Raw genomic sequence first — 12,191 nt, forward strand, 5'->3', positions numbered from 1 at the left:
TTTTTCTGGAAGACTGTCAATCTAGTACAGGGGTGGGCAAAATATGGCCTGCCAGGCCATTCTTAGGGGTCCATGGGGCCCCTAAAACACTTAGAAAATATTTATCTGCTCCTGGCTGCCTGTCAAAGGTGAGGGGCCAGGGGGAGCCTCAGCAGGAATGCAGCAGCCCAGCCATTTCCCTGACTTCCTGCCCACGTACTGCTCTAGCACCACGTGGCTTCCAGCTGCATCCCTGTATGGTAGGAGCACAGAGCTGTACCAGTACCATGGGGCAGGGGGGAAAGGGACTGGGGGGGAGGAGTGAGTGAGTGTGTTCGTAGGGTAAGTCCCACGTGCACACTCCACCATACACATGCACCCACACCCTCTCACATACCCAACCCACCCTTCCCCCCACACTCCACATATCCACATGCACACCGACATGCTCCCTCACTCCCCATACCCGCCCTGCCCCTCCCCCCATGAAGATTCAGGGGTGGGGCATATGCCTCCCCAGGCCCTCCTAGATAAGCAGCAGGAGCAGGGGCAGGAGCTGCTAGATGAGTGGCTCCCAGATGAGTGACAGCTTCTCCCCCCCCCCCCCCCCCCCCGGTGACTCCTGGACAAGTCACAGCTCTGTCCCATGACCCTGTGCCCCGCCCCTGCTGGGCAGCACTAGCCCCACCCCCTTCCCCACCATGGGGGACTTAATCTTCCCTCCCATGCCCCTTCCCTCCCCCCTCCCCTTCTACCACAACAGACTTACCATCTGGGCACTGCTTTTCAAGCTGCTGGGCTGGTATTGGACATCAGGTTGGTACTGACCGATATGCCTCCTTAAATTGGCTATCGGTATCAGCCCCAAAAATCTGTATCAGTGCTCCCTTAAGTCAATCATTCCAACAGATTTGGACCAACTCCAGTTAAGTCTCTGACCTACAGACCAACCAGAGATTTTCCTATTAGTGTTTTCCCCTTCCTTCCCAGCTTTGCATTTATCCTATGGTTCCCTTGACTTACTTAAGCCTGCACTTTAGGAACCTGTAGAAGCAGCTGAATTTGGGAGGAAAAGAGAGCTAAAAGCTTACCTTCCTATGTTTAATGAACCTTGCCCATTAGAAACATTTGCACTTCCATTTCATCCTAAGGGACCAGCCATTTGTTGCATAATAGTGCACAAACTCTTAACCCTATTGCCTCCTTTAGGTCAGTATATCCTATATTAAGTATATTCTCAAAATTCTTCTTTTGAGCCTTGAAAATCACTGTATAAGACAACCCTGAATATAAAACCAACCCTCCAATAATTAGATGGAACATTTATAAATTGGTCATAATTTTCCAGGTATAGAATCTAATAATTGGAAGTTTTCCTTGAATACAGCTTCTTTCCACTGCTACATAATTGCAGCATAGATTACATGTATACCCAGTGTAAGGCACCTTAAAATGGCAAATGATGCATAAAAATGCTCTCTATATAATAGAACATTTTTGCTGCTGGTTGGTATAGTGTCTTAAATATTAAGAGTAATATATGCCTGGGACTGACAATCAGGTGATTGTCGGTTTTGGGGTTGGGACTGTACCAGGGTCTGGATATTGCCCCAGTATAGTTCCAGCCCTGAGACTGACAATCAGCTGATCGCTGGCTGTGGCCCAAGACTGTCAGTGGGCTGGGGATGAGCCAAAATGCTTCTCCTGCTAGGGACTTTAAATCATATGCCTGACAGTTCTGGCCAGTCTGCCAGCTGCAGGAGATAGAGGCTCTCAGTGGGGTTTAAAGTCCCCAGCAGGAGGACCTCTTTTGATCCCTCTGCTAGGAGCCTCTGATCTGTTGCATCTGACGTTACAGCCGCAGCCTCCAGGCATGAGTTTTGGCAGTCAACTTCTCATCAACCCTGGGCCTAACAGCTGAACCCTGGGGCTCTCTGGGCCAGTCTTGGTAGTCAGCTTATTGTGAGCTACAGTCCCAAGACTGCACTTTCATCCACACCTGAAAATTTTCCCTAAGGTGGTAACAGAATTCTGTTATAATGAGTCCATAAGTCAATGAATATTTTTTTCTCAGGCTTTACTGGGGACTTCTCAGACAGTCTATTTGACCCCATTATGTACCGACTGAGGCAGGCGTCAGCAACCCCTGGCAGGCTGAGCATATAGCACTCAAGGCCAGTTTGTTCGGCACATGACCGCCAGCCCAGGCTGCTCCAAGCAGGCAGCTGGGAGGCTGCAAGCCTTGCTGCAAGCAGACTGGGCTGTATGGGCTGGCTGCAGCCAGGAGGCTAGAAACAGTTGCTCCAGGCTCCGACATGTCAGCACTCCAGCACCTTCCAAGGTAGATGTTGTGGTTTTTTCAGCACTCCAGCCAAAAAATGTTGCCTACCCCTGGATTAAAGTATTGGCAGATGAACTCTTTACTGCACGCTTAAAAGGGGCCATTTATTTACTCTGCCAGCAGCTCTGCTATAACTGCCTGTGGGGACACAGTAGGTGAAAGCATAAACCACTGTAGTTGGGTATTCTTTCACTAAGCCTTCCAAAGCCTCTTAGAACTGCCACCCAGAGCTTGAGTCATACTGTTGTAAAAGGTTATTCCTTTGTGTGTAGATCTGATGCACAGTAGGATGGGGCAGTATCGCAACCTCACTTTACCTAGGTCTTTGCCCCACCGTCCAGGGGGAGTAATAGTATTCTCCCAACTCTTAAGAAAGCCAAAAAGGAAATAGTTACTTACATATAAGCAGAGTTTGAGGTGTGGGTTCTATACGTTCATACTCCCTGCCTGCCTTTCTCTACTTCCTTAGTCCTGATTTCATTTTTGAATGTAGAAGGCAATGAGTGTGTCCAGGACGCCTTTCTCAGTACTGGCTACTAATGTTCTGAGCTACAAGGGCACAGGCAAGAGGTGTGAGGGGTCTTGAATGGGGACCACTACTGAAAGTTTCCAGCAGTCAAAGATGCCTAATCAATATAACTCAAAAGTGTAAATGCACAGAAAATAACGTTAAGACCTCCAGTTATAGGCAAGTGACCCTTGTTTTTTCATATTTTATTTTTAAATTACAGTTGGACTTTCAGGATCAGGATGGTGGCACACCAAAGGAAATGGACAGAGATCTAAAGAATGGAAATTAGTGAATTAGGGCAGGAGTTGTCAACTGAGGGAACGTGTATCCCTGGGGATACTTGAGAAGGCTCTAAGGGGTATGCATGGGCAGGCAGAGATGGAGCATCATCACGCACGATCCTGTGCTGCTGTGCAGGCGCCTCCTGCCCAGTCAGATGCAGGGGGTGGGGGAAGCTCGCACACTGTGACTGCTACCACTCCACATCCAGCTGTGTTATTACTAACTGCTTTCACTCAAGATAATCTTAGCTGGTTTTTGTAACCATAGCACCATATCATATTTTAAAGTAAAAATATATTTTAAATAGACTGGATCACTTAATATAATATCCAGGAGTATGGGCTTAAATATAAAAATTGAGAGTGAAAAAAAAATATGTTACTGTGCACCTCTTCCAATCCTGCTGAAAGGACTGCATGCCTAAAAATATTCTGTAAATTGACAAAATGTGACCTCTAGCATATTGACGATGCTTTTTTTCCTTCCTTTCTAGATTTATCTAGCTGGAAATAAACCTACATTAAGAAGTTGTTATGAAATGCTTTTCACTTACTTGATAGGAGAGGCAAGATTTTTTTGGTGGTATCTCTCTCTCTCTCTCTCAGTAGATCAACTGCATAGTTGTGATAAAATTAGATAAGATTTTGAATGCAACCCATTCTTCCTCAGGTCTGGGGATGAAGGCAAGCACAGGATTTTTTAAGAAAAGTGAGGAGAGCTGTGAAATTTGAGGGGGGGAGAAATTCCCAGGGGTAGCAGACAAACAATTAGTAGAAGAAAAGAAGCTTGATTACTGGGAGATCCAGCTCTATCGAAAGGGCAGAGATTATTAGACTTCCAGAGGTAGATTATAGCATGTCAAAATCAATATTGGCATTCAGTCCTTGGTTTCTATTGTCCTAGTTGCCTTTTAAAGGTGCTTACTAGATTTCCCTTTAGCACAAGGATACTGAGGTCAGAAAGGGAGTGGTTGTTCTGTGAAAAATGTGCTGTATGATGTATGTGTATCTCTGTCCTTTTATATTTTTTTTCTGTGAGTTCATTCTGGTGGGTAGTTGCTGTTCACATAGTTCCCATGAGGCGCATTATGCATTGGATCAGGTATATGCCTTTCCCAAAATGTGGTGTTTTAACGATGTGTCAATTACAGAACTGGGTTAAATAGTATTTGTAAACATAATGTATAACACATTTGATTCCTTTAAAGTTTGCAAAATATCTATGAACAACTTGATAATATTTTTTGCAACAGGCTAAAGGAAAACATTTGGGCAGCTAGTATATAACTCATAAGATCAGTCTTTTATTCCATCAATAATTCAAAAGATACGACTGCCTCTGATTCAGTAGAATGATGTACAAGACAAGTAGAATTAGTTGTGCTTGAAAATTTTCCAATGAAATATTTTCCTGTGGAAAAAAGTAGTTTTCATCGAAGCTTTTTCCAAGTAAAATATTTCAGTAAAATTTTCTCTCAGGAAAATAAAACCGAAACATTTTAGTTTGGGACAACATAAATCACTCCACCCATTTGAACCACAGCTTAGTCTCAAGAAGAAAAAGTGCACCAGAGAATGTGTAGTCTTTCTGGGCATTGATAGCAGGGCAACATGGGAGCTGGACATCGCTACTAGTGCTGCTTCCCTATTTAGCAAGCCCCTTCCTGCTGAAACCCTGGAGACATTCGTAGGGGAGAGGACTTGGGCTCCTCTGTGCCATGGCACTGCTACTTCTCTTGTGGATCCCTGAGTTCTCCTTCAAGTGCTTTTTTTCTCATATGCACATCCTCACTAGGAGTAAACAAGTGCCTCAAGCACGCAAGCTCAGAGATATTTAAGCCCTAGTAGTACCCATACTGCATGCCCTAAGTCCATCTGTCCTCATACTGTACTACAGGGCTACAAAGGGTAGTCCTCACTTCCTGCCCTTCAGCTGCTTGGCATAACATGGAACACTCTCTTTTCTGTTGTCTGCAGGCTTCAAGACGCATATGCCCTGTCAGAGCCCTTCTTTTGAGGGGTTATTTTTTGTTATTGCCTTTCTTTTTCTCTTCCTTTCTTTTGTTTGTTTGTTTTTTTGTTTTTTTTTTTGGGGTGGGGGGTAAAGAGAGCAATGTAGGGTCTGTCCTGTCTTGCCTTATACCTCCTCTGTTCTCCCAGGCATGTTTTTTGTCTGCACCATGTGGCATCACCATTTTATAGACTATCTTCCCATTCTTTAACAGTGGACCTTCCTTTGCTTCTGGGTGAAAAGGGGAAAAAAACCATAGACTTTGCTTCAGGTTCACCTGATTACTGTTGTTTCTTCTCTAGAGTCCTGGAATGTTAAGTTTTTTCTGCCTGTGACAGTGCTGTGCCTTCATCTTACTGACTTGCAAAATGTCTGTGCAAGCTAGGTAAATCCTGCATATGTCCTTCAGATCCCCTGCCTTTTATCCAGGAAGGAGGGCAAGACTTGCCTGTCACCCATACATAGGCATATTTAAGAGTGATGCACAAATGAGCCTGGTAGAATATTGACTTATTTTGAAAAAATCCATGACAGATGTCGCCTTTATGCCTCCATAAAAATGTTTATGGTGGCAAAAAGTGAAAGCAAACAGATGTCCATACTTCTTGTCTTGTCACAAATCCTCAAATCTTTGGCTGCAACAGAAGGTAGCAATAAATTGGGCTGGTTTATAGAGGCCCACAACTGTTTGCTTAGGGTGGAAGAGGTTGGGCAGCATGAAGCTGTCTGGGCTCTCCAGCCTTCCTGGGGTATGGGCCTTTCAGGTTTGAGGGGCCTGATTCTGTACGCCCCAGGAATTCCCAGGCAGGAGTAGTCTCCTAAAGCCTTGGGAGTGCCTGCCTCACTTTCCCCATTTACCGAGGAACATGTATCAGGCAGCAGTATGGAGCATGGGCGACAAATGCAGAGGGGGACTTGTGATAAATTCCGCCCCCCCCACATGTGAAAAAAAAATTCCTTAATTTGTTGAAGAGGATCATTGCAGGTGGGGGGGTTTTGGAGGAAAAATACCCTATTATTTGGTAATGGTAAAAATTAAAAATAAAGAAAAAAAGTAAATTAACATATCCCCAGTGAGGATCCAGAGAAATGTTGCTAAGTCTTGTAGTTTAGTCATTACTTTTGTGGTATTTGATGTTTTTCTTAAAGCGCCAGCTCTTGGTTTGTGTGATTATGAGAACCTCAGTGTCTGTTAAAAGAAAAAGTAGTTTGTAGTCTGCATGGTGATGGAGATTTGAAAACATGACCTGAGTATAGTTTGATTCAAAACTAGAAGAAAAATGAAATAAATACAATATTACTTGACTTTTTTTTTTTTTTAATGACCTGAGTTTTGACAATACTTGCCTAAGGGATAGTGAGAGAGAAAAGAAGAAATAAAGCAGGGGTTGGCAACTCCCTGGCACGTGTGCCGAGCAGGCACATGAGGTAATTTTGGCTGCAAATAGCTGTGCTGGGTTCCGGCATCAGCTGTGTACCGGTGCATGCACGGGCACCTGGGAGTGGGCAGTGGGAGGGGCCTGAGGCAGCGCAAGCCCGGTCTCTCCCCTGCTTCTGACACAGTGGTGATGGTGGGGCTCTGGAGCCCAGCACAGCTGTTTGTAGCTAGCTTAGGCTCTGGGCAGCTGCAAACAGCTGTATGGGCTCTACAGCTCTGGCATCAGCTCCATGCTGGCAGTGACTGCACGTGCACCTCAGAGTGGACAGCAGGAGGGCTGTGCTGCCTCAGGGCCAGGTCCTATCCCCACTGTCAGCTCCGAGGTGTGTGTGCAGTCACTGCCAGCATGGAGGTGATGCTGGAGCTGTGGAGCCTGGCACAGCTGTTTGCAGCCTGCCTTCTGCTTGCTGAAATGGCCTAGAGCCTAGGCAGGCTACAAGCAGCTGCTCCAGGCTCTGGAGCCCAGTCATCAGCTGTGCTGGTAGCTGGGGAAGGGCCAAGGTTGTGCTGCCTCAGGCCCCCCCCAACTGTCTGTTCCGAGGCTCACATGTAGCTGTTCACAGACTCCCAGCTGCAGCCAGCCCCAGCTCTGAGTAGCTGCTGCCAACTACAGAGCCCGGGCTGCTTGCAACTGGGCTTGCAGCTGAGCCTGCCTGATTCCCACCTGCTCCAAGCCCAGCATTGGCTCAGCCACGCTACTAGGTCGAGGCTGGCCAAGAGCACTGTACCTTTGTGGGCTTAGTTGTGTGGAGTGGGTAGGTGGTTGGGCTGATGGGCAGGCTCTGAGCCGGGGTCTTGGCTGGCTGGCTCCCCAGGGAAGCCCAGGGGCTCTGGCAGGCCCAAGGCATTGTTGGGTCGGACTTTGTCCAGTGGCCTAGGAGCCCAGTTCTGTGCACCCATGCATCTGGTTCTGTGTGCACACATGTCTGGTTCTGGATGTGTGAGTGCATGTGTCTGTTCTGGTTCTCTGTTTGTGCACATGTGGTTCTGTGCACGCGTGCGTGCGTATATCGTTTTCCATGTGCCTGGTTCTCATTCTGCTCTCCTTTCTTCTCTCTCTCTTTCTCTTTTTCGCTCTACTCTTTCTCTTACTTCTCTCTCTCACTCACTGCAACATGCTTAACAAAAAACACAACAGCAAAGGCAACATTTATGATGATTAAATATACTAATATGCAGTGCGCCCTGCCATGTATTGCCACCCCCCCCTCCCAATTTTGTTTTTCTGGCATGCCAGTACTCTGGCACCTTCCAAGGTAGACATTGTGGGTTTTTTGGCACTGTGGCCAAAAAATGTTGCCTACCCTTGAAATAAAGCATTGACTTTCACTTTTATCAGCCAGGTGTGTGAAAGGGAGTCTAGAGACCTTTTTCTGCCTGTCCTCCTTGTTTTCAGTGACCCACTAAGAAGGGTCAATGGAAGTAAGGCAGTGGAGACCCAGGGTAGCAAAAGAAGTAGAACCACTAGCACACAGGAAGTAGGAGTAGAATAGGAAGACTGCCTGGGGCTCCTCTGTTCCTTTTGCTGTCCAGACCCCAAAAGCTTCTCTTTTTTTTGTTCCATTGAGGAAGGGCAAAAAGACCATCTTAAATTACTGAAAAATGTTTTGTAGTAAGCTGTACAAAACTGGCAGTGGATGCATCTCTGTACTTTTATCACAGAAGCACCATTTTCCCAATCTACAGGAAGCCTAAATACTTGGAGGGGTTCTGGTCTGAGTTACCACCGTTGAGAGTCAGCTGGTAATTTTGAGGAATGGTAGACACTAAGGGCCTTTTTGGTTTAAAGAGATCATAGGGGTTGGGAAAGCAGCTGCCTTTATCAGGGTGGCTAGGGGGCAGCAGCTGATATCGCAGTTATGAGTTGGATGTCTGGGTGTGATGCTTCCTTCCCTCTTCAAGGTCTTGACACTCTAGCAGGGGCCTGCGGTTGAAGCTTACTGACCCTGGTGATTGTGGCAGAAGGTGGTTGTCTCCAGATGCCTGTACTTTTTGCTTGCAAGTGCATATCAGGATTGCATATTGGGGAGCATACATTTTACAGTCATTTAAAAAAAAAAAAAGTTGGGGACGGTGGGCTAAAGACATCTATCTGTAAAGTTTGTTACAAAACAAACAAGCAAACAAAAAAACCCTAAGCAACTGGGAGCTTGACTGACTTTCCGTCTCTGAACAAGCCTGAATGTTGAAGGACAGACAGAGAAGAACAGTGCCACCTAGTGTCTAAGCAGAAGTGCAGCACCCTGCATGCAGGGAACATTCTCTCAGGGCTTAGTAGCCACATAGCCCTCCCTCCCAACCCCAAAGCCATGTGCTGCTGTTACATCCTGTGGGCTGGCTGTAACACTGCGAGGTTGTAGATAGGCAACCAGTAGTCCTTCGGGGGTCTGTATCAGGAAGTTGTGGGGAGCTGGTGGGAGTAAGGCTTGTGGCATTGTGCTGAGGGGAAAGTGATATGGTCAGGGCATCAGGGTATAGGGGGGAGTTGGGGATCCATGCAGTACAGGCAGCATGGTGTAAAGCTATTGCTGCAGCCAAGCAGGGTTGCAAACCGAAGAATTTTTTTTAACTGATAATCTACAAATTTAACTTTTTTTTTTTTTTTTTTTTACTATGGTTCATGTTAAATCCCTAAATTTGAGCCTAGCTCTTGTCTGGGGCCTAAAAGAAGGATTTTACCTTCACATTCTGTAAAATATACGTCAGTAAGAAAGCTTGGTAAAAAGTTTGCAGATTATCAGTTTTAAAGAAAGTATTAGGTTTGGCAACCCTAAGTGCATATGACCAATATATTCATGATGAATGTGGCTTCTGATGTGAAGCAGCTCTTGTAACAAGTCACAGTGACAAGGATGTATTTATTTTAGGAGATCTATTTTTTGTTGGTCTAATGGTATGGGCACATATAATAGTATGGTTTAAATATGATTTAAACTTGAAGTGATCAGGCATACAAGCCTGTTAAACCCATTTAAAGTGGTCTGCAATGATTTAAAAGTATGCCTAGAAAATTGAGTACTATTTTGAAGAAGCTTACTGTGAACTGGTTCACAGTGATGTGTAGATACCAAGCATGCTTTGCCATGGGTCTTGTCAGTCCTCCATGTATCTTGCACTGCATTGCTTCTCTTCTCCATCCCATCTCACATGCACTGCTGCAGCTGGCCACTCTGATATTTGGTCAGAACTCTACAGCCCAGCCTTTTCCTTTTGTTGGTACTTTTTGTTATATTTGTGTGTTCCCTTCCACTGCTTGTTCAAGAAGAGCTGTCTTTTCAACTCAGCTAACAACCTTTTTCTAACCAGCTAACTCCCTTCCAACTCATTGGGAACTAAAAAGTGTGGGTCTAAGTACTCCTTTCCCCGATACTCCCATATTTCCCACCCCCCCAGTCAGGGGAGCATACTGCAGATTGGTCATTGGCAAGCTATTGAAATTTATTGAAATCATGTTTAGGAAACAAGGAAGGCAGAAAAATAACAAATTCGCAGCCACAGGTCAGATACCCCCAGGACTCTCAAAGCATTTGCCCCCTCTCATCCTCCCCCCCCCCCCCCCCCCCGCACTCAATCACTGTGAGGCATGTGGGACAGAGTGCTCACTACTACCCCCTTGTATTGGAGCCACAGCATTTCACACAATTATGAACCATTCCTAATGACTGACATTTTGGAACGATTCAGTTATTACATCCGTCTCTATCCTAATAATGGGCAAGAAGCACAGCTAAGTGTACAAGCGAATGAACAAGGCTTGCAGTTTACACTACAAAAATTGCCTCCTTTCTAATTATGAAAGAATTAGAGAATATATTGTCACATTTTCTCTGCTCTGTAAATAACTATTCTGTGTGAAATGAAATCTTGTGGAAAGTCCAGATTCCATATGGTCTGTGGCAGTTTATCCAGCCATATGTTCTAATTGCATCTTGTACACTGAATCAAAGATTTCTTTATTATTATCCATTTTTATTTATTGAAGAACTGCCAAGAAAAAATGTCTTGTGTAATAGAGCCAAATGTTGTTTCAATTAAATCTGTGACGTGGGAGGAGTGACTTCAGTAAGTGAATTTTGCCATGTGATTAATATTAAGCATACATAGTAGGAAGAGTGTGTTGTTTTTTGGGGGTTTTTTTGTGGGGAGACATTCTTAGAATATGAAAAGAAAGTTTGGACAGGAAATGATTATTACATGCTGTGCTGGAATAGATTAAACTAATGATAGTTTAAAAATGTTCAGGATTTAAACAAAGTATGGAATTTCTCTCAACAAATGCAAGGTGATATTGCATTAAAATGTTTAACTGTTTATCCTTCCTTTCTCTGTTACAGATCACACATCTGTGGGTGGGCTGGGAGACAGTTTTTATGAATATTTATTGAAAGCTTGGCTGATGTCAGACAAGAGGGACACCGAGGCAAGGAAAATGTATGACGATGCAATTGAGGTAATTACAATGTACTCCTTCTGTAGAATGAAATAGTCACTTCAGAAACTGCTTAGAACAGTGAAGATGGTGAAGATCACATTTTGTAAGTAAAGAGCACCCCAGGATCTACTGCTCTGCCCCCGTCCGGCTCCCCCTGACTCCTGGACAAGCCACCTGGACTCTGACCCCACTCACCCAGCCTGGCCCAGGCGGCATGGGGCGTTGCTTAGCCCAGCCAGTGTGTCCTGCTGCTCCTGATTTGTAGGGCCTCTGACAGACTGAGATCAACTGTCAGAGGCTCCACAATCATTTAGGCAAATCGAGATCAACTGGTTGGTGACCCCTGGTTTAGAATAACCAGGAAAGCACAAGAATTTAACTGTTCTATTATGTATATGAAGGGAAGTAATTTAGTTGTATAAGGAAGCGAGTAAACATTATCAACCATGAAGCCTTTCCTCTTGTAGCTTTAAAAGAATACTGTTGTAAAATCCATTTGGCTTGGATTATTATAGTAAAAACACCAACTTCAAAATGCTGTGACTTGGAACAGGGATGTCAATCATGGCTCTCAGAGCTGGGTCATCTGGCCCACAGACTTTTGCCCTGGCTATGATTGCAATGTGGGATCTTTTTACAGCAGCAGCCAAGCTCCTGAATGGGACCCATGGTGTTGGAGCTGGAGCAACGTGGTAGCTTGTTCCCACAGCTGCAGCCAAGCACCTTGGTGAGAGCTACGGTGCTGGAGCTCCAGCAGCACTGCAGGAAAAAGCCTGTCCTCTGGCTTGTTTCCACAGTGGTAACCAAGTGTTCATAATGTTGGGTTTTCTCCACAGTGCTGCTGGAGCTCCAGTGCTGCAGCTGTCACCCAGGAGCTTGGCTGCCATCATGGGAAGAAGCAACAGTGCTGCTGGGGCTCTGGCACTGCTGCTCTCTTCTGGGTGCTTGGCTGCAGCTGCAGAAAGAAGCTGTGGTGGTGCTTTGGCTTCAGTGCTGTAGCTCTCACTCAGATGCTTGGCTGCATCCACAGGAAGATGCTGTGATGCTGCTGGGGCTCCAGTGCCATGATTCTCACTGCTTTGGCTGCCAAGCACCTGGAAAAGAACAGCAGTGCTGCAGTCCCAGCAGCACCACAGAAAGAAGCTTGTCACTGTGGCTTGTTCCCATGGTGGCAGCCAGGTGCCAGGATCCTGGTCCT

At 45.6% G+C, this 12,191-nt stretch overlaps 1 protein-coding gene across 1 annotated transcript in view; it reads left to right on the top strand.

Moving 5' to 3' along the window:
- MAN1A2 (mannosidase alpha class 1A member 2) overlaps window positions 1-12,191 on the top strand; it is a 179,282-nt gene that overhangs the window by 126,361 nt on the left and 40,730 nt on the right. The window contains exon 9 of the mRNA XM_090053566.1: window positions 10,896-11,011. Within this exon, the coding sequence (XP_089909692.1) occupies window positions 10,896-11,011 (116 nt within the window). The remainder of the gene's footprint in view (window positions 1-10,895; window positions 11,012-12,191) is intronic.

The sequence above is a fragment of the Crocodylus siamensis genome, chromosome 1 (genome assembly GCF_052110815.1).
Source record: "Crocodylus siamensis isolate JL-2025a chromosome 1, ASM5211081v1, whole genome shotgun sequence".
In the NCBI taxonomy this organism is placed as follows: Eukaryota; Metazoa; Chordata; order Crocodylia; family Crocodylidae; genus Crocodylus; species Crocodylus siamensis.